This window comes from Myzus persicae, unplaced genomic scaffold, assembly GCF_001856785.1.
Source record: "Myzus persicae strain clone G006 unplaced genomic scaffold, MPER_G0061.0, whole genome shotgun sequence".
Classification (NCBI taxonomy): Eukaryota; Metazoa; Arthropoda; class Insecta; order Hemiptera; family Aphididae; genus Myzus; species Myzus persicae.
The window spans coordinates 82,453-101,681 of record NW_019101416.1 but is presented as its reverse complement, the minus strand read 5'-3'; the positions used below and the strand labels follow the sequence as shown (position 1 = coordinate 101,681).

Below are 19,229 nucleotides of genomic sequence, written 5' to 3'. Positions count from 1 at the left end.
CATATAAGTATAGGTAGTTGCCAGAAATTGGAATAAATTATTTTGGCTAGTAAAATCTTCACATATTACAACACAATATCTAAAACATTAAAAATTATTGGTACAATACTCATTAATTATTATCCTTGTTCGTACGACTACCTATATAAATTATAATACCTATACTCATTATAATGTCCAATAATATTTTAAGACCTATAATCAGTTATAACTTATAACACTTGAATATTTTAGATTTATTTAATAGGTAATAGGTATGTGTTATTCGGTTTATCTGTACTGTAGTTGTAGTATCCATACAGATTATTATATTGATCTATAGTCTATACAGTATTCATATAATGCAATAATTGTATTGATACTGAATGAGCCTTGAAGGTTGTAATATTTTGGTGTATTAACCTTTAACAACCCAGGAATACGTTTATTTAGTAGGTTTCAAGTGTATATACGTACCTCACGGCCAATGAGTTCACTGCAGTGCCCGTGTTGAATATTTGATTTAAATAATAAATCCATGTTTTCTATTCTAGCTGGGAGTCCTGCTACCTCAATTTCTAAAGATATTGTAACGTGGTCAGGGGAACCTTGTTACAATAATAGTTATCCAAAGAAGGTTTTCTATTCCTTATAGATAAGTTTTCCGTAGCTGGGAGTTAAAGCTGTGTATGAGGTATTATTTTATCAATAACAATCAGAGACGTTTGGTTTAAAGTTCTTTATTAATTATAATATTAAAATAATACTTTACTAAACATATGGATTTCAGATGGCTGTTGGTAGGTGAGTTCGTTCCTGTTGATGAATGTTTCCGAACTGCCGTCGTGTGTCATTTTAATTACTATAAATTATAATAATGTGTACGGGTAGAAAAGTGTTGAGTGTGTATATTTTGTATTGTACATTGGGCAATTCTATAGTATGTGTGTTTTGTGTATAATTTATATGTATAGGATGTAACCAATGTTACAATATTTTATAATTTATTTATATTAGTAATTGCGACAATATATTTTTCCATTAGTAATGTATGGAAGGTTGAACTAATTTTAGACAAAGTAATCGTATTCGTATGTATACATTACATAATAATAATTATTATATTACAATATTATAAATCGTAAATTATTAAATTATTGTTAACTTCTTATAAGTCAATACTAGCATACCATATATAAGTGGATGAAGACAGTGATGGTATTTGTTAGTTAATGGTATATGTTTAATATATAAACATGTAGAGTACCTACAGCACTTTTCCTACAATCACAATACTAAATGTTTTAAAAATGTCATGTAAGTAATCACATATATTTAGATTAATTGGAAGAAAATTAGAGTAGTAAGTACATTTAATAACATGTAGTTCCCTATTATTAGTTTTCCTAATAATGTGACTATGTGAGGAAAAACTACCGACAACTACCCAACATTTCTTTTTGAGAAATGTTACTATTGTTAGCAATAAAGTATGAAGTTATTCATAAATAGATTACTAACCATACACTAAACTGCTTAAACTATCCTATGCTAAGGTGGGAGAAGTGAGGCAAGTGTGGAGTGTCAAACACTAGATCATTGTATCCAGGCCGTATTTATCTTTTAAAAACTCAGTATATTTATAAGATGAAAAAATCTGTTTTAATATTGATTGTATAATATATATACATTATATAGATATAAATAAAATTCTTTGATTACTTGTGGTAACTTATGGTTATAATCTATATAAGAAGTTAGAAAATTGCATAAGTAACTTATAACTAATAAGTAAGATTTTCGCCGATTTCCCATATCATACCTATGTTTAGCTTTACTTAAAATCCGTTGATATATCTACAAATAATAAAAAAAAACTTTCTTATAATCAGATTTTAAATTAGCCTCTGGTTACAATTCACATCCTTATAACATTTTTTTTGATCCATCACACGTATATGCAGTCTTTACAACAATCGGCATAATTGAGACTGTGGTACTTGGGTGAAGGGGCAGAATCCCCAGGGCTCCAATACGTAATTACAGGCTTGGGATTGGTATTATAATCGTCCAACATCGGTTGGCCTTCGATTTTTGTGTTGTATTTTTCTATAATTTTATCTCATTTATTCCGACAATATTTTCCCTATTTATTTTTCAATCGCATTTCAGTCACGCTATATCACTTCCTTCGCTTCAAAAAAAAAAAAAATAATAATAATAATAAAAATAAAAAATTACGTAGGTACCTATACATTATTATTATCTTCCTATCAATATAAAACTAGTTTGTAAGATAGACGTCGCTCATAGGCCATAACCCCTATGTTATTATTACAGGCATAATCGATGTACATATTATAGACATATTACAACAACCATATTACTGCAGCTAGTGTTTTTACTAAAATCATCATTTTATACAAATTATTTGATATTCCTAAATTCTAATTAATAATAATAAAAAAAAAATTCAGAATTATTTACAATTTTAAATACCTGATTTGATAATTTAAAGATTTGACACTTATCGTATAAATAATGATCATCGAGCCATTCAGGTAATTTACACATTTATTTTAAATACGTCAATAATTACATTTGATCATATTATGTTTTTCAATAATTCCTACCTGCTTTGTTTTATTCTTTTTATTTTATAAAATCACCTTTCAGTAGGTACTTCACAAGTCACAACAAATATTGAGTATGTCTGTTAGTCTGTCGTATATAATTATGCCATATGGGCATTATACGTTTGATGAAAAGTTTATCACAGAGTTTTAAGTAGAAGACTAACCAGGCAGAGGCTAGCAACTGAGGCAAAAAGTAGCCAAATAATATAGCATATTGAATCTGAGTTAACATGTCGACAATATATAATATTATAATATTTAATAGTTAATACATAACATAATTAATTAATTAATACGTAAACTAATATAGTAAATTGTAATTGATAAAACTTAATTTTCTTCTTTTCATATTTTTTTAAAAATATATTAAGTATTTAACGATTTTTTTGATTATATTTATAAGTTATGGGTGTATATGATACTATACGAATCCGTTGTTAGGCTTTTATTTTGAATGTAAACAACATCACGAAAGTCCGAAAATTGTAATATAATAAAGATATTTGTTTTAGCAAATAAGATGTTAAATTTATTTTGTTTTCAAGATCATAATATGTGATAATTAATTATAAAATGCCATTAATATTGGTTTTCGTCCTTATCGTGTTCTTTATTGTTTTTGTAGAAAATGATGTCAAAATAATGGTAAATAATACAACGTTTCAATTTTATTATTTATATTGTATATATCCTTAAATTACATTATCAGGACATCATTACATTCTCAGGATTCTGGTGTAATTCCCTGGAAGGAAGGGGATTTCGCCATAATATTTTGTAAGTCTACTTAATCATATTGAAAAAACTTAATAAAATATAATAATAATGACCTTAAAATAATATATTGTTTATTGATATCGTGAAGGACACATCATACATGTTTATACAACGACTACCTAGTTATTATTTTACTATTTTCTTGATCACACGTAATTTATATATGAATTATAAAGTGCAGCAGTTTAATTGTTGAATTGTTTTATACAGATTTAAGATTTTAATATAAATACATGATATCATGTATGTATTCATATTTTTTTCATGTGTAAGTGGAACCAGGTGTTTTAGGTGTATACAATATAAAATATGTAATATTGTGATCAATAGATTTTTATTGATTAAGTGTCTATTGTGCCAGCTTTATGGCTGTATTATTTATATTATAATTTATAATATACTACATTACATAGGTACCTATTGTAGGATATATTTGTGTTTTATAAATCAGCAACACATTTTCCGCGTTATTACCTCATACAAGACATGCATGTAGACAGCACACTCACACACAGGCACACAGCTGCTGTATCATTATCACACGCACGGCGGTACCCTTTAATCATAATATTATCTTGTGCAGCAAGTAGCGGATTCGTACTTATATATATATTTATATGTATAAAAGGACGACGGAGACAACCACTTCACCACTTGCACAATAACATCCACGCGCTCGTTTTCGGAAACTCGACTACCCGTGTCGATCGACGACAGTGCCCGCGCAAGTAATCTATATAATGTTGTTATATACGTACATATTATTATATATGACGATATTATTATCTAAAATACATTTATATAACAATAATAATACTGCCTACCTATATAATAATACGTATAGTGTGGTTTTGATTGAAGTTTCCGGTCGACGCGGCATGGCAGTGGCGGGGTGGTCCGAGGCTGGGCTCCTTGTTGCGAACGCGCGCCGCTAAAGGCGAAAGACTCTCTAGTCGTTTTGTATTTACGTATATATATTATATATATATATATTATACACATTATATGTATACATTTTTGTATCATTTTTGTTTTCACACACACACACGCACGTATGTATGTGTATACAATTATTACTCTTATATATACATATATATATATATTCGACCAGAGTATAGGTATATATATTAACTACGTATTATTGTACATACGAGGGGGTTCGCGTGATCAACTGCATTACGGACGCGTGTTCATTTTCGCATGTTGTCAACATAAACAATGCACTGTTTATACCATACACATTGCACGTATATATACACAGCGTACACCCAGTCTCGTTTCAGTCACATAATAGTAACAACGACGTATACGTTCTTTTTGTCCGTCGGTTATAGGTGTGTGTGTGTGTGTGTGTGTGTGTGTGTGTGTGTGTGTGTGTGTGTGTGTGAGTATATATTACATTGGTAAGTGCAGTATACATAATACTGTGAAGGGTGTGTGAGTGTGTGTATGACACTCGGTTTTTTTTCTAAATTTATCGTTTCCCCTAGAATTGTCCGATGTGATACGTATACCTCTGCGAATACCTGTTTGCAGTAGGTATACATCACAGCGACGAACTGCAGTGTGTTGCGCTTATCCCGCGTTTATTTACCGTTGAATGAAAACTATAATTAAATCAGACTTTGTTTCTCGGTACGTATAATTGCAATGAATCCCGACAAAAAAAATTGAAATACTATACATTACAGTATGTCAAAAAGACGCCTGCAGATGATAAAATAATATGTTTTGCACGTATATAAACTGAAAACTGTAAAATATTTTTTATCTCGTAACAATTGTCTACTATTCTAATCACTGCATTATATATTGCGCAGACATAACATTGACAAATTTTGGCTACCGCCCTGTAACTGTGGTGGCAGATATGATAAAATGCTGTGAACATATCGACGATACTGATATTGATTGCGACGTACGTATTAAAATATTTAATTTAGCACACAGTGTCACACTCACACACATACCTATAGTCGTATACTCGTATCCAATATAATAACTTTAAAGGGTGGAGTGATTTTATATAGTGGTTTTATGAACAAAAAAGTAATAATAAATGTGTGCAACCTACATGGGTATACTAAAAAAAATCGACGACGAGGGTGTGAACCCGGAAAACCAACCCCCTGAATATACCATCCATTATTCATGCACACATATTAATATAAAAGTAATTGTATGCTATTCTGTTGTCTTTGCCCTATATATAATAAAAATATAAACATATTATAAATATTTGATCAAAACATTTCTGATGAAAACCAATCCGTATAATACTTAAGTATTACTTATGTAGGTACTTAACACTAATAATGCATTACGTATCTATCTACTGGCTACTTATCCATTTATTAATTGACAATATTATTTATTTATGCTATGACTATGTCATATACCGTTGATTCCAAAAACCATACGCTTGCAGTAATAAAATACAAGAAGAAACCACACATTTTTTAAAATTGTTGTATACAAAAATCGCACACTTTATAATGATGTTTGATTTATTATTCATATTTTTTCAAAAACACTTTCCCCCTTTATTACTATCAATAATTTTAATATCCATTATATTTATATGAAAACGCTAAAATCACATACTTGTTATTAGCATGATTATTAACTATTGTACTGCAGTATCTTATTATCTTATCTATTCTGTTATTTGCGACTAATAATAATGTGTGATATTTTGCTATGCAACGAACCAAGATAAAGTGTGTAGCTTTTGTCTGCCGACCTTTTTAGGTTCGAGTTCGAAATCATAAGTGTGAGGTTTTTGCATGCAACCTCTTATACGAATACGAAACTTGCCTTACTCGAAAATTGGGTAATTTATTATTGATTAACCTATATAAAATTGTATAGTATATTGACCTATACGTATTTTTAAATATGGCTCGTCAAACTTAGATATTATATTATTAAATCAATTTAAATGGACGTGTGTTTTTTTCATTTATATTGTATTCAGCTAAGAGGGTTTTGACTATCTTATTAATAAAATACAATATATTTTATTATATTTGATTATTTGAATACCTATCTATAGGTTTTACCATATTTAATAAATATATTCGTAAATTATACTATATTATATACTATCACTCATTGGCAATCTTCGTTGAGAACTTAAAAAAGGCACCTATTGATATATTTTAATTTCAAGTCAAATATCAGTACCTACCTATATATATATAGTGAGTACAATGAGTATCATGGATAATTACCGACTTCTTAATCATACTTCATATGAGTAGTTTTTTTCACTTTAACTCACAACCTCAATTATAATGTACTTACTTATTGTATATATGTTTTTATAGATAGTACTAAAGTAGATACTTATATCTTATATAGGTATTATATATTTCTCCCCTGAAAAAAAATTACATTGTTATCTATAATTTGCTTTGTTTATATAATCTAAAATTCTAAAATGTATTTTAATATATATTTTAATTTGGTTCAATTGTAGAGTATAGACTATAACATAAATACAATATGTTATAGTTATATTAGTATTATTTTAACGATTAACCTATATACATATAACATATTACTTTATAACTGTATTATAATAAATACCATAGTAGGTTTACGGTAAAAATAGTGGGTAAGTAGTAAGTAGGTATCCATTTCTGTATAGAATAAAAACATTATTTTTCAATACTTATACCAAAATGTATAGTGGAATAACAGTAGATTTGAAAACAAAAATGTAGTTATGAATTACTAATTACTTATTAGTACAGTCACAGAACTGTTATTTATAACAATTGTGTTAAAATACATTATAGTATGATGATCATCGATTTTTATTTAAATATTATTGTCATTTGATTTAAGTTTTAATTTATTTATTTTTTTATAGGCTTCTTGTAAACTATGATACCTGAGTTTTAGTTATAACTTGTATTTAATTTCAAAGTAATGGCTAATAACCATTGTTTAAACTTTAAATGGCTGTTTAACATTATATAGTTAAATAACTGTAATATTATGTCTTTTAAGTTTTATTTATTTAATTTTATTTTACCTACCTATATTTGGGTATTACAGTGAATTGCTTATAACATTCCAGCATCTTCAACTAATTGGAAGCGGCTTAGATTTGGCAGCACAACGTTCTAAAAATATAACACTTCCGTATCTGAATATTGTAAGTTATTTAAATTATGACGTACGTATAACCACTTACATTACATTTAATAACATAAAAAGGTATATTATGATCATAATATTATATATATATGAACCAACCCATAGGTTAGTTTTATTCCAGTTTATTAGGAATCAAGTAGGTATTTAGTAGGTATTTAGAAATTCGATCAATATAATGTTATAGAGGTTAAATGTCATTTATTGTTGCATCGCATCACATAGATTATTATTAATATATGTGTACAACTAATAACTATAGATGTGCCAATATAAAATGCTTTATAAGCAAATGCATCTAAATCTGTAACCAAATTTATATTGGTGTTAATAAAAGAAAATAATAATGAAGTCACTGCAGCACTGAACACTAAAATATCAACACACAACTACTGTAATATACATATTATTTACCATCTCATTTTGAAATAAAATACTTTTTAACATGCAGCTTATGTTTGAGTATTTCATTTAATAGGTAGGTATAATAATATAATAAGGTTCATCAAAGATTTCTTTTCTTAATTTTTTTTTTATGACTCTTCAACGTACGGTATCATTTAATAACATTTTTAAATTGCACGCTAGTACCTAAAATATTATCAATTATTGTACAATATCCATTTATACATGTATATACAACTCATTTCGCTCTGGTCCAGCGGTCTATGCGGCCCTGTCCATTTCGTCCTTAACGCGACGTGAAAACTGGAAAACGGCTAGAGTTCATTGGGCGTGACCTTTCACCATCCAATGAAACCGCAGCAACCGGTTGTATTGTTTCCTCGGGTGCATTGTGTATGCGTTATGATGACGATGATAATAACGACTGCGGCGATGATGTTGATGATGACGACGATGACGATGATAATAACAATATCGACGTCGGGACTACATAACCTAGCCCGGTTATGTCGTAATTGACGTGAAGCAATTATTTGACGGCCGCCATGTTAATAATTTATATTGAATAGGAAAAATAATAAGAAAAAAAGTGTAGGTAATAATGAAAGAACCGGACGTACTCCTTTATGTTTATCATATAGATATACACACATTGCACATACATATAAATATACTTACATACATACATACATACATACATATATACATACATACTTACACACACACACACACACACACACACACACACACACACACATATAATATATGTATATACATTCGGGCAATCGATGTGGGAAAAATAACTAACCTCTGCCGCCGCCGTAGTCGTGTATACCTATGTATATGTATGATATTATATTTAATAGCGACTGCGCATATTACAAAAGTTTCGAACGGAAATCCAAAATTAATTCATCGTAATTTTCGTATACGTAAAACAATAATACACAAGATTTTGCCCTAAAGTAAAAATAAAACTACTATCACGAATTCCGATGGTGAGAAAATGTTTTCATTCCTTTAACAACGAATAGAATGTACCCACAACCCATGTATATGTATATAAATATAGTATATATATATTATATATATAAATATAAAATATAGATATAATACATAGGTGGGTATAATATAATAGGTACACATGTATTTATCGTTTTTTTTTGTTTTTGACGACGTCCTCTTGAATAATAATTTTATTATTCACACGATTGTCCGCACTATAATGTACCTAATCCATACGACCATACTCCACAGAATTAAAATATTTTTGTTTAAATTTTGATTAAAACCACATGTTTATGAAAAGTAAAAATTATGAACGATTTTTAAAAAAAGTATAAATGGTAGAATACCTTGAAAAAAATAAAACCAAAATTTAATAAAAATGCAATCAACGCACAGTATAATAAACTCTTTTGTTTAGTATTGATTGTTAAATTGTTTTAATATTAATTTGTCATAAACGTGATGTACCTTTTAAGGGTAATTTTTGTAATAGTTAGAGAGGACGTAGCAGGTCCTACCGACAAACCAAGTATTAATTTAATTCTTAATAATCAAAATAATAATATTTACTGTATTTATTTACAAGCAAATAGTTATAATTTATGAAAATAATATTATATACTATTGTAGTATTCTGATGTAACAGATTGTTACCTACGTCCGTCTTATATTATTATCAGCTTACGTATTATATTAAAATATGTCTTAATTATACATCATATAATTATATAAATATCTTTATATAATATCATGTAGTTCAAATTAAAAATATACTGTTGGAAATATCAGATAGGTATATTATAAATGCAGTCAAGCACGTATGGTGCCTGGAATTCAGGAAGAATTTACAATTAACTTACTTGCATTTATGTAAACCATCAGAAATACTTAGAATTCATAAATTTTACCTATATCACCTGCATATTATCACATTTGGCCTTTCAGATTCTGAGCTGAGCAATGAATATATTAATTTTAATACGACCTTCTTCACACGGAATCGTCTTTCGTATACAATGATTTTACATTAATAAATAATAATATCATTGAATTCAATTTTAACACAACCATTAGTGACCCGATTGACACCTAATGTACAGCAGAGTGGTACTCATTTGTCCACCTTTTTTTAAATGATCGGGAAAAACTAATATAAAAAGTGGGAAAATGGAAATATTTACACCACACGTTTTGACAAAATCGATTTTGTTTTCAATAAAGAGAAAAACAATTTATTCATAGAGAAAGTGTAGGAACTATTTTTACCAAACATTTTTTATTTATTCTGTTGATAGAATTTTGTTTCTGGGTCAATTCTAATAGCAATTCATTTATTGCAAAAAAATTGTCTCAACGTAGTATTTTAACTACTTTTAATTTCAAGTTTTGACGTTTTTGGATAACATTTAATCGTAAATTAATTATGTTTTTTGAATAAGGAAATTAATAACAATACTGTTATTTTTTTTCATAGTGTAAAATAGTAATAATAATTAGTAATATAATAAGTTCGATGTTGTTGGAAAAAATTAGTTCAACCTACCTTATAACTCAAAGAAAAATAAATTACTTATAGTACCTACTACCAAATATAAATGAGTAATGACCTACTTAATGACGATGTACGCTCGATATACCTTCTACGCAATTCCAGACTGACTTCTCCTGTTATTTTTTACCTTATCACAATTTATAATATTGCTTTAAAAAAAATACGTTTTACTTATTTTTATAACCACCATGTAATCAGATTATAATATGGGTTTATGTATTACACCTCGCTATTACTTATAATATATATTTATGTATTATGTCCTATCCCAAGTAGCAAAAAAATATTTTTAAATGTTTGAAAAAAGTTTATAAGTTATTTTTTAATCAATTATTAAAACAATTTGATTGCTACTTGGGATAATAGTTAGAGACATAGAGTATAAAGACTATATATGTATAGCCAAGTAGGTGCCTATATAATATGTGCTTAATTGATCTATGCCGTAAATGAATTAAAATTAATTTTCGGCCACTTCATACTATGCCTTGCTAATGACTATTGCCAACAATTCTAATATTATGAATACAGTATACATTTGTAGTCGCAAAGAAAATTATTGTTATTTAGTATCATCGCTTAAAAATTGGTATATCCGTCATTTACCAATTATTACATATTTACATCATTATTCAATATTCAATATAGGTATTCATAAGTAGTTATTATTTTGTACAGTGAAATTTCCGTTTATATATTTTTGATTTTCATATAGTATCTAATGTATAATTGTACAGAATAATGTTAAATCGTTTATTATTGCACAATAATATTATATCTTATGCTTACTAATTACCTAGTATGGATAATTAAGTATCAATTATTCATCGTATAGGTATATATTTATATTGTATGATAATAACAAACGTTCTTAAACGTTTTAAAATAAATATTTAAAAAGTTGTAACTCAAACATGAGTATGATGTTTGATTATAATATATAGATTGTAATAATTGTTTTTTTTACTAAAAAAAAAAACATGGTACATAAAAAAAAATATATTATTATAGTATGATATAAAAGTGTCGAGTGTACCACTGTACCACGTATACCTATTCATATTATTTTTTCTATAATAATATTATCTATATAGTTAAATTGAATATTTTTTTAAAATTTATCATACACTGTATAATTATATTGTTAGTTTGTATGATGTACAAAGAGTAACTGCTACATTTTTAATTTTTAAAAACAAACAAAAACCTTTGTTTTAATGAGTTAAAATAAGCTACAAATTGTAACAATATAATCTAATATCATATATACCGTGCATATAATTATAGATAAAACTAAATATCATACTATTTTATTTAATATTTGCATTAGTAGTCAAGTTGAAATTATATAACGTATAGTTATAAAATAAAAATGTTTAAATTAGACTTATCTAATATCTCCCCCAGTAATTTTGTATATGTGTACCTAGGTATATTTATGACACACTCCAATGTTAATGCCTTATTTTTTATTGTAGTTTATAACGTTACCATTGGCAACTAGTAAAAAAAACCTTCAGGGAATTTCCCTTCACATTGCTGCTGTAATATGTAAATACCAACTTAATGTAAATATGAAGCCACGCAGTTAGGTATATATTATATATATACAATACCTAGTACCTATCTAATATTATATTTAAAACTTTTCAAAATGAAATTACTTAACATAAGTATTGGTATTTTTTTTAGAATTGCATATACTTATTACTTTCGACCAGTGATAGGCCAAATTTGGGCCAACAACAATGTTCAATGTCGGCCACATACCACAATATTTTAGGTTGTAAAATAAATCAACATTATGATACGAAAGATGTAAAAATACATGCTTTTTTTGGCCACTTTTATTTTTATATTTGGCCCTCTGTTTTTTAAGTTTAAACTGATTGATCAGCTTGTTATCCATTGTTGAAACAGTTGTAATAACTATATTGACATGGATCTTAATCCGTTAGCATTGACACGAACGGTGAGGAGAGTATTTGTGGTGAACGAATTGATTGGTATTTTTGTTGTTTAAAAGAATTGAGTGGTTTTATGTGAGGAATATTATATTTTTGCCTTTTGGATTGTATATTAATAGGCTATTGGGCCTAATTATTTTAAGGATAATTTACAGTCATACAAATCAGCTACACTGAGATGTCAATGGAAATAAATTTTAAATTATAATTCTTACTAATTAGCACTAATATTATAAGAAATTCAAGAAACTGCTTGCAATTTGTACTTATTTCTATCATTTTATACATATAAATATATTTTATTTTTATGTTCACAGATTTATGGAATATTCAATTTAAATTTAGACACCAAATAATAATTATATATGTAGTCACGAATCCTAGGTATATACTCGTATTCTAATAATCACATGAAACATGATTCACACTGTCTGTTAAGTTATTCATCAACTAGAATCATAAATACTATATTATAGGCTTATAAGCTTCATAAAGGTGTAACTTAAATATATAATGTATACAAGCATAAATACATAAATCAAATTAATATTATTATAATAATACAACAATTATTTTGTAATTATTTGTTCTATAACAAAATATTAAACTATTTTTTTATTTAATAATATAGGACATAGGTAATCAACTATAACACATGGTTTACGGTATATTCAACTCATATTGATAGTAAATAATTATAGTTTAGGGAAAAAGAATAGCAACTTTTTCGTGTTAATTGTATATTACTTAGCAAATCGATCAATGTGTCTGACGAAATATATTTCTTTTCTTTAATAATTGAATCTTTTTTCGACAGTATTCATACAATCGCCAAGGAGAATGTGACATTCGTGTCAGTATAATATCTAACAGTCATGAACATGTGGAATCTACAGTCATTCAAAAGATTGATTTTGATACATCAGTAACACAAGGTATTTACTATTTTCTAGTTGACTATGAGGTAACTTAAATGTATACTTTTATACACTACAGTTATTTAGTATGACAGGACAATATGACGGTATCATGACTGTATAAGCATATATCATACCTACATAAACGTTGGGTATAAATTTAAATTTAAATTATGTTTAAGGTAGATGTTCGACTTTATATAAATATTATTAACCGGAAGTACTTTTAAAAATAAGTACCTAGGTATAGTATGTATGTATGTACATATATGATGTATTCATTTACTTAACATAATATTAGGAATTATAATAATTGTACACAAATTTAAATAAAGGATCAATCTCGTCTATGGTGCACTGGCGCACTTAAGGGGATGGTTACACCACTAAGTCCTTAATTAGCACTCCCAGATTATTTTGAGTTAAAAATATTGTTTAAAGTGTATAATTGTGCGTTTATAAGAATGAGTTTATTCCAGTTTATATTGGTAACGCACTAATGCCACTGACATATATTTCCTGTTTAAATATGTTTGGCATATTTAAATTGAACAAAACAAAAATGATGAAAGTAGTGAAAATGTGGATGACCATGATTGCATCGCTTGTTCATCGAAGAATGTAATAGTCCTTAAAATAATTGGTTATAATATATCAGTCAAAAAAAATTGTTTATTGAAAATCAGATTCACTACTTCGATTTTTTTAACGTAGTTATTTATAATTTTATTTGAAATTCGAATTTTATTTTGAAAAGCCGTATAGGGAGGGAGGGTGCAAATCCCAGAAAGGTCACTTTGGAGTAAAATATTTTAGCACTCCCAAGTTATGACTGAATGTGCGCCTATGATATGGTGCCAATTTTGTTCACTTTAATAAAGTGACTTTATTGTATTGTATTTTTATTTATAGTTTATATAATGTTGTCCAATTTATTATTAATTTTAAAATAATTTAAATAGTTTCGTGCACATCGATTAATATAAAATAAATGATGCATACATTTTTATAATCCATTCAAAATTAAATCAAATGACATAAATATTTTCAAATATGGTACCACAAACTGATTAATACGTATTATTTTTAATTTATATCTCAAAGTAGGACATCATATAAAAATGTTCTGAAACATTGTAGGTCTTACCTTGTAAAATATGTAGGTATATTTAAAATAATGCAATAGAGTTTTTTTGTTAAGGACAAAAACACTTTAATGAGTATTAGCCGTTGAATTATGTAAGTAATAATAGCACAAAATACGTATAAATACGCATTTATGTTTTAACTATTATTATATTTGCCTGCTGCCTACAAATTACTAATCTATATACACACATGTGACGTTTTAGTTTTTTTAAATATAAACATTCACGTGGTATAAACTGTACGAGTATATGCATAATGTTTGTGACAGGGATTTTAATTTAAGCAGAAATACATTTTTCCCCTCTAGCTAGTTCAACTTTTTTGAAATTAAACTATAAAATGGATTTTAGCTATATAATTATTGTTGTATACGGTTATTTTGTAAATTGTAATACGCAGGTGATTGACGTCTTGAAATACATACCGTATCCAATTTAATCGACAAATATCAATAATAATAATAAGGTTACATTGGTTACAGTAATTCTATACATAGTAAAATCTAAAGATGTATAGAATTAAGTTTACAGACGTCGAGTCTGAAATTTTCCCCGTTCGTACAATAATTACATTTGTCACTTAGTTATTGTGATCACGCGATCTGTTGAATTTCATTATAAACTATCCAATCGAGTTTAATAACACAGCTGATTGACTATACTGATAAGTATATATATTTATCTAATATAATATGAATTTCGAAATATCGAAAAGTAATTTTATATAATATTGTATGGTGTATAGACACCAAACAATAACAAATAAGTATACACCTACCTAAGTAATTAATTTTTTTCTAATAACAAAAAAAAATATATTCAATGATTTTACTTAATGTGGTTTCATTTTATATTTGTGTATTATAATATCATTAATTAATTTAATGTATTAATATATTATTGGTATGAGTTGTAAAATTAACTAATATTATATTAAATCATTTAGGGAATCATCATAATTTAAAATGTGAATTTCCTGATAAGGACCATTTAGATTATTGTAACATTGTAAATTGTCATATGAAATATTCTGGATATCGAGGATTTTTTAGTACAACAAATCAAAAATGTGTACGAATTCCGGAATGCCGATCGAAAAATAATAGTGATCACGTAAATAAATTATTTACTATTAATTTGTTAAGATAGATATTAATTTTTTATGTTATAGGATTTGCATTGTTTTATTTGTTTTATTTTTATATTATATAGATAATATACATATAAGGAGTATATATATATAATCACATATAAAGATGACTTAGCTGTGGTCGATATTGTTTTTTCACTTTATTGTCCATCCGAATAATGTAGTTTTATTTTTACAGCTAATATTTGTTTAGTTATAGGGACTTCTTGCATTTCTAATGTTTAGTTGAATAATAACATGCAAGTTAAAAAAAATCCTATTTGCAATATAAGGAATCTATAAAAAAAAAATGCCAAAATACAACCTATATTATTTTAATACTTGTTATAAGATGTTTTGTTAATGCGGCATATTTATTATACTCTCATTATTTTCTAACTTATTAGTGCTTTTTCTGCAAAAAAATTCTATTTATTTATTTATTAAAATTTAATTCAAAATTTAAATGCCTATACTCAACTTACTGATCAGTCACCACCAATGGTATAATATAAACTATAAATTCTATATTATATTGACTAATGGATTTACTTTTATTAAATGATTGGATGACGTTAATATGTAAATAATATATGGTTATTCAAAAAGAGAGAGAGATCATTAATTAAAAACACAAATAAGTATTAAATTAAATTATTCAGTCAAAAATAATTTGTCTTTACTTTTATAGGGCACATTTGTTATTTTTTTTTAGTAATGGTTGAGTGTTTTTTTATACCTACAACATATTTAAATCACTACATGTTTATAATATATATATAAGGATGTTGTATGTAAATACTTAGGTACTATTGCGATTACTTAGTACTTGAGTATGTTCATTAGACAAATATATTTCATTAAACTGATTTAGAAATAATAAATATAAAAACTAATTTAAGAACCGTGTACATATAGGCCTATATGTGGTCTAACAACCAATGTGTAGATCTAAATCATACCATTACTCATGAAGACATTCAAGAAGTATTGTATAGAATAGATAACAATAAGACTGATGAACAGTTCCAAGCATTCGACGAAATTCATTCTAACCAAGTATAAAATCATTAAAATTAACTATAGTTTAAAATTCAATTAAGCCAAATACTTTCTATACATTTTAGAAAATTCGTTGTCGCAATGGATATTTGAACAACCATACCGATTTTTGCGAATGTGATCTTGGATGGGAAAATGAACAAAATATGAATTGGGATGATTTTATACCGTCTACTATACCATTACAAATGTGTACTGTCCGTGAACACATTTCTAGAAATCAAGTGCAGGATTTTAAACATGTCACTATACCAGAAAACTGTACATTCGCGGAAGTTGTATCCTTTAATAAATACATCATTTATAATTTATATGTAGGTATTTAAATATTTCTCATAGGTATAATCATGTGGAGACTTCATAATTGAATCATTGACCTATACTACATACTATACACCTATAATCGGGCTATATTCATCAAAAAGTTATACTAAATATATATTATATATTATATTATACTAAAATATATACATATGTATATTGTATCTTATACTTAATATTCCATATTAAACATAATCTTATGTATAATTATTAAACATGTATTGTGTATAATTATGTATAATTAAAACAATTATTTAATTAACGAACAATTTTTGATTAATCAATTAACCTTTTTGCTTTGAAGCAAATCATTAAAACTAAATACAAGATACAGGGCCCTAATGGGATAAGTTCCAAAATACCTAAAAAAATTTAATTTTGAAAAAGATGCTTACTTATATTGGCAAGTATCAAATTATGTCCAAAAATTATTTTGATTAAAATAAAAATTTCATCAATAATATATAAATTTCAATAGTGATTGTCTCAACGTTTATTTCATAGATACATATTCCTTTTATGTTATATACTTATATCACATAACTTTTATTAAAACAAAACATATTTATTTTGGATACACATATCATTATGATATAATGTATCTAACTGACTATTGTTAAAAATAAGTGCAATAAATATCCACTCGTCACCTATCTGCAGTACCTAGTTATCTTAACCACATAAATGTCCAAAATTCTATTATTGATTTTTTTCACCACAACTACCAATTCTTTTGAAAAATAATTTCCTAAATTTAATTTCAGATTATATCATTGTTCATAAGTGGTGTGATTATAATGAGTATTGTGCTGCAACTATAAATATAGTGTTGAATATTCATCAATATTGTTATTTTCTCACAGGAAATTTTTAATTTTTACTACAAAAATGTGTTTTACAATTGTTTATTTATATTAAATAATATACCATGTAATATGTCTACAACTGTATATATATTATAAAAAATATTCGCTATAGTACTATAATTAGTAAATGGTAAATACTGTCAACAGCATTTGATTCATTTTTTTGTTATAATTTGTACTGGACATTTCTGTAAATGTTCTTAGTGTTTTTAATGATAAAAAATCTGTATCAATTTGAAATAAAGAAAAAACTCAACACAATTATGAAGTAAATATATCGCAGGCGCGGTTTATTATATTTTTTACTTTGATCCAATAAATATATTTAAAAACACCGCCGAATAATAGGTTTGCTCGTAATAATACCTTGAAATTTAGTGTAACAATGAAATACAGACGTTTTTGATCACGAAATAATAATAATATTAATAATAATAATAATAATAATACATGTAACGTATCCCTTGAAAGAGCGACTTCAACTGCGATGTACCCATACGTAATGTAAGGAACAACTCTTCAAAAACCTGACAGCCTGCCATTAGAGTTATTGATCCTATACAAATTTTTGACCCGCCGATTACCCAAGGCATCATTGAGAAACCAATTTAAACGTAATTCCTATACTATAATATAAGTAGGTATACTCGGCATCGACATGGCGCCAACGTCGTATACACATTTTAGTAAAACTGGTAGGTATATTGTAAAATATAAAATAAAAATTATACTTTTAATCTAAATGTACCGCCAATATAATATTATATACAATAATGTAATATTATATATAAGTTTAAACTCTATAATTTCCAAGTGTAGAAGACAAGTATTTTAGAAATAATATCAAATTGATCAGCAGTTTTTAAATAATTGCATAATTGGGTTGCAAATAATGTGAATACTATGTATGATTACGCTCTGTATAATAATGATTCTTTAGGTAATTAATAGTTATATATACTTATTTTTGATACTTTATATTATACTATTACGTTTACGTGGAACTATGTAGGGTGTATATTACAATGTTTGTCCTCGTCCTTCGCCCCTCTGTGACCTGCCAAATTATTTATTATGTATAATGTATATATTCCTAACCTCGCCAGGACCTGTCCAAACTTTAAAACTTATATGAGTTATACAACTAATAGACAACAGTGCCTGACAGAAATTAATAATTCATCTTTTGAAATATAATCTCAATACAGTCGCTTCTTTTTTTATAAAAGATTTTTAATAAGAACGAAAACAAACATTTTGATTTAGATATTATTAGATATGTATATAATGGTAAATCA

At 26.7% G+C, this 19,229-nt stretch overlaps 1 protein-coding gene across 2 annotated transcripts; it reads left to right on the top strand.

The window, feature by feature from the left end:
* The first annotated feature begins 4,792 nt into the window (after positions 1-4,792).
* On the top strand, positions 4,793-17,970 carry LOC111029026. 2 transcript variants are annotated; one of them, XM_022307844.1, is made up of 8 exons: positions 4,793-5,027; positions 5,213-5,310; positions 7,480-7,557; positions 13,306-13,423; positions 15,500-15,666; positions 16,601-16,741; positions 16,810-17,022; positions 17,830-17,970. In XM_022307844.1, the coding sequence occupies exons 2-8, from the start codon at positions 5,263-5,265 to the stop codon at positions 17,884-17,886; spliced, it is 822 nt and encodes a 273-aa protein (XP_022163536.1). In that variant the 5' UTR covers positions 4,793-5,027; positions 5,213-5,262; the 3' UTR covers positions 17,887-17,970. The 2 variants fall into 2 exon arrangements, with proteins under 2 accessions (XP_022163536.1, XP_022163537.1); XM_022307845.1 differs by lacking the exon at positions 4,793-5,027 and adding an exon at positions 5,056-5,147.
* Positions 17,971-19,229: the final 1,259 nt, after the last annotated feature.

What these genes read in the sequence shown, in the direction of transcription:
- LOC111029026 (XM_022307844.1), top strand. Translation starts at nt 5,263, where the DNA reads ATGATAAAATGCTGTGAACATATCGACGATACTGATATTGATTGCGAC. An exon ending in ATACTGATATTGATTGCGAC is followed by an intron (nt 5,311 to 7,479) that starts GTACGTATTAAA and finishes ATAACATTCCAG; the next exon opens with CATCTTCAACTAATTGGAAG. An exon ending in TGATACATCAGTAACACAAG is followed by an intron (nt 13,424 to 15,499) that starts GTATTTACTATT and finishes TAAATCATTTAG; the next exon opens with GGAATCATCATAATTTAAAA.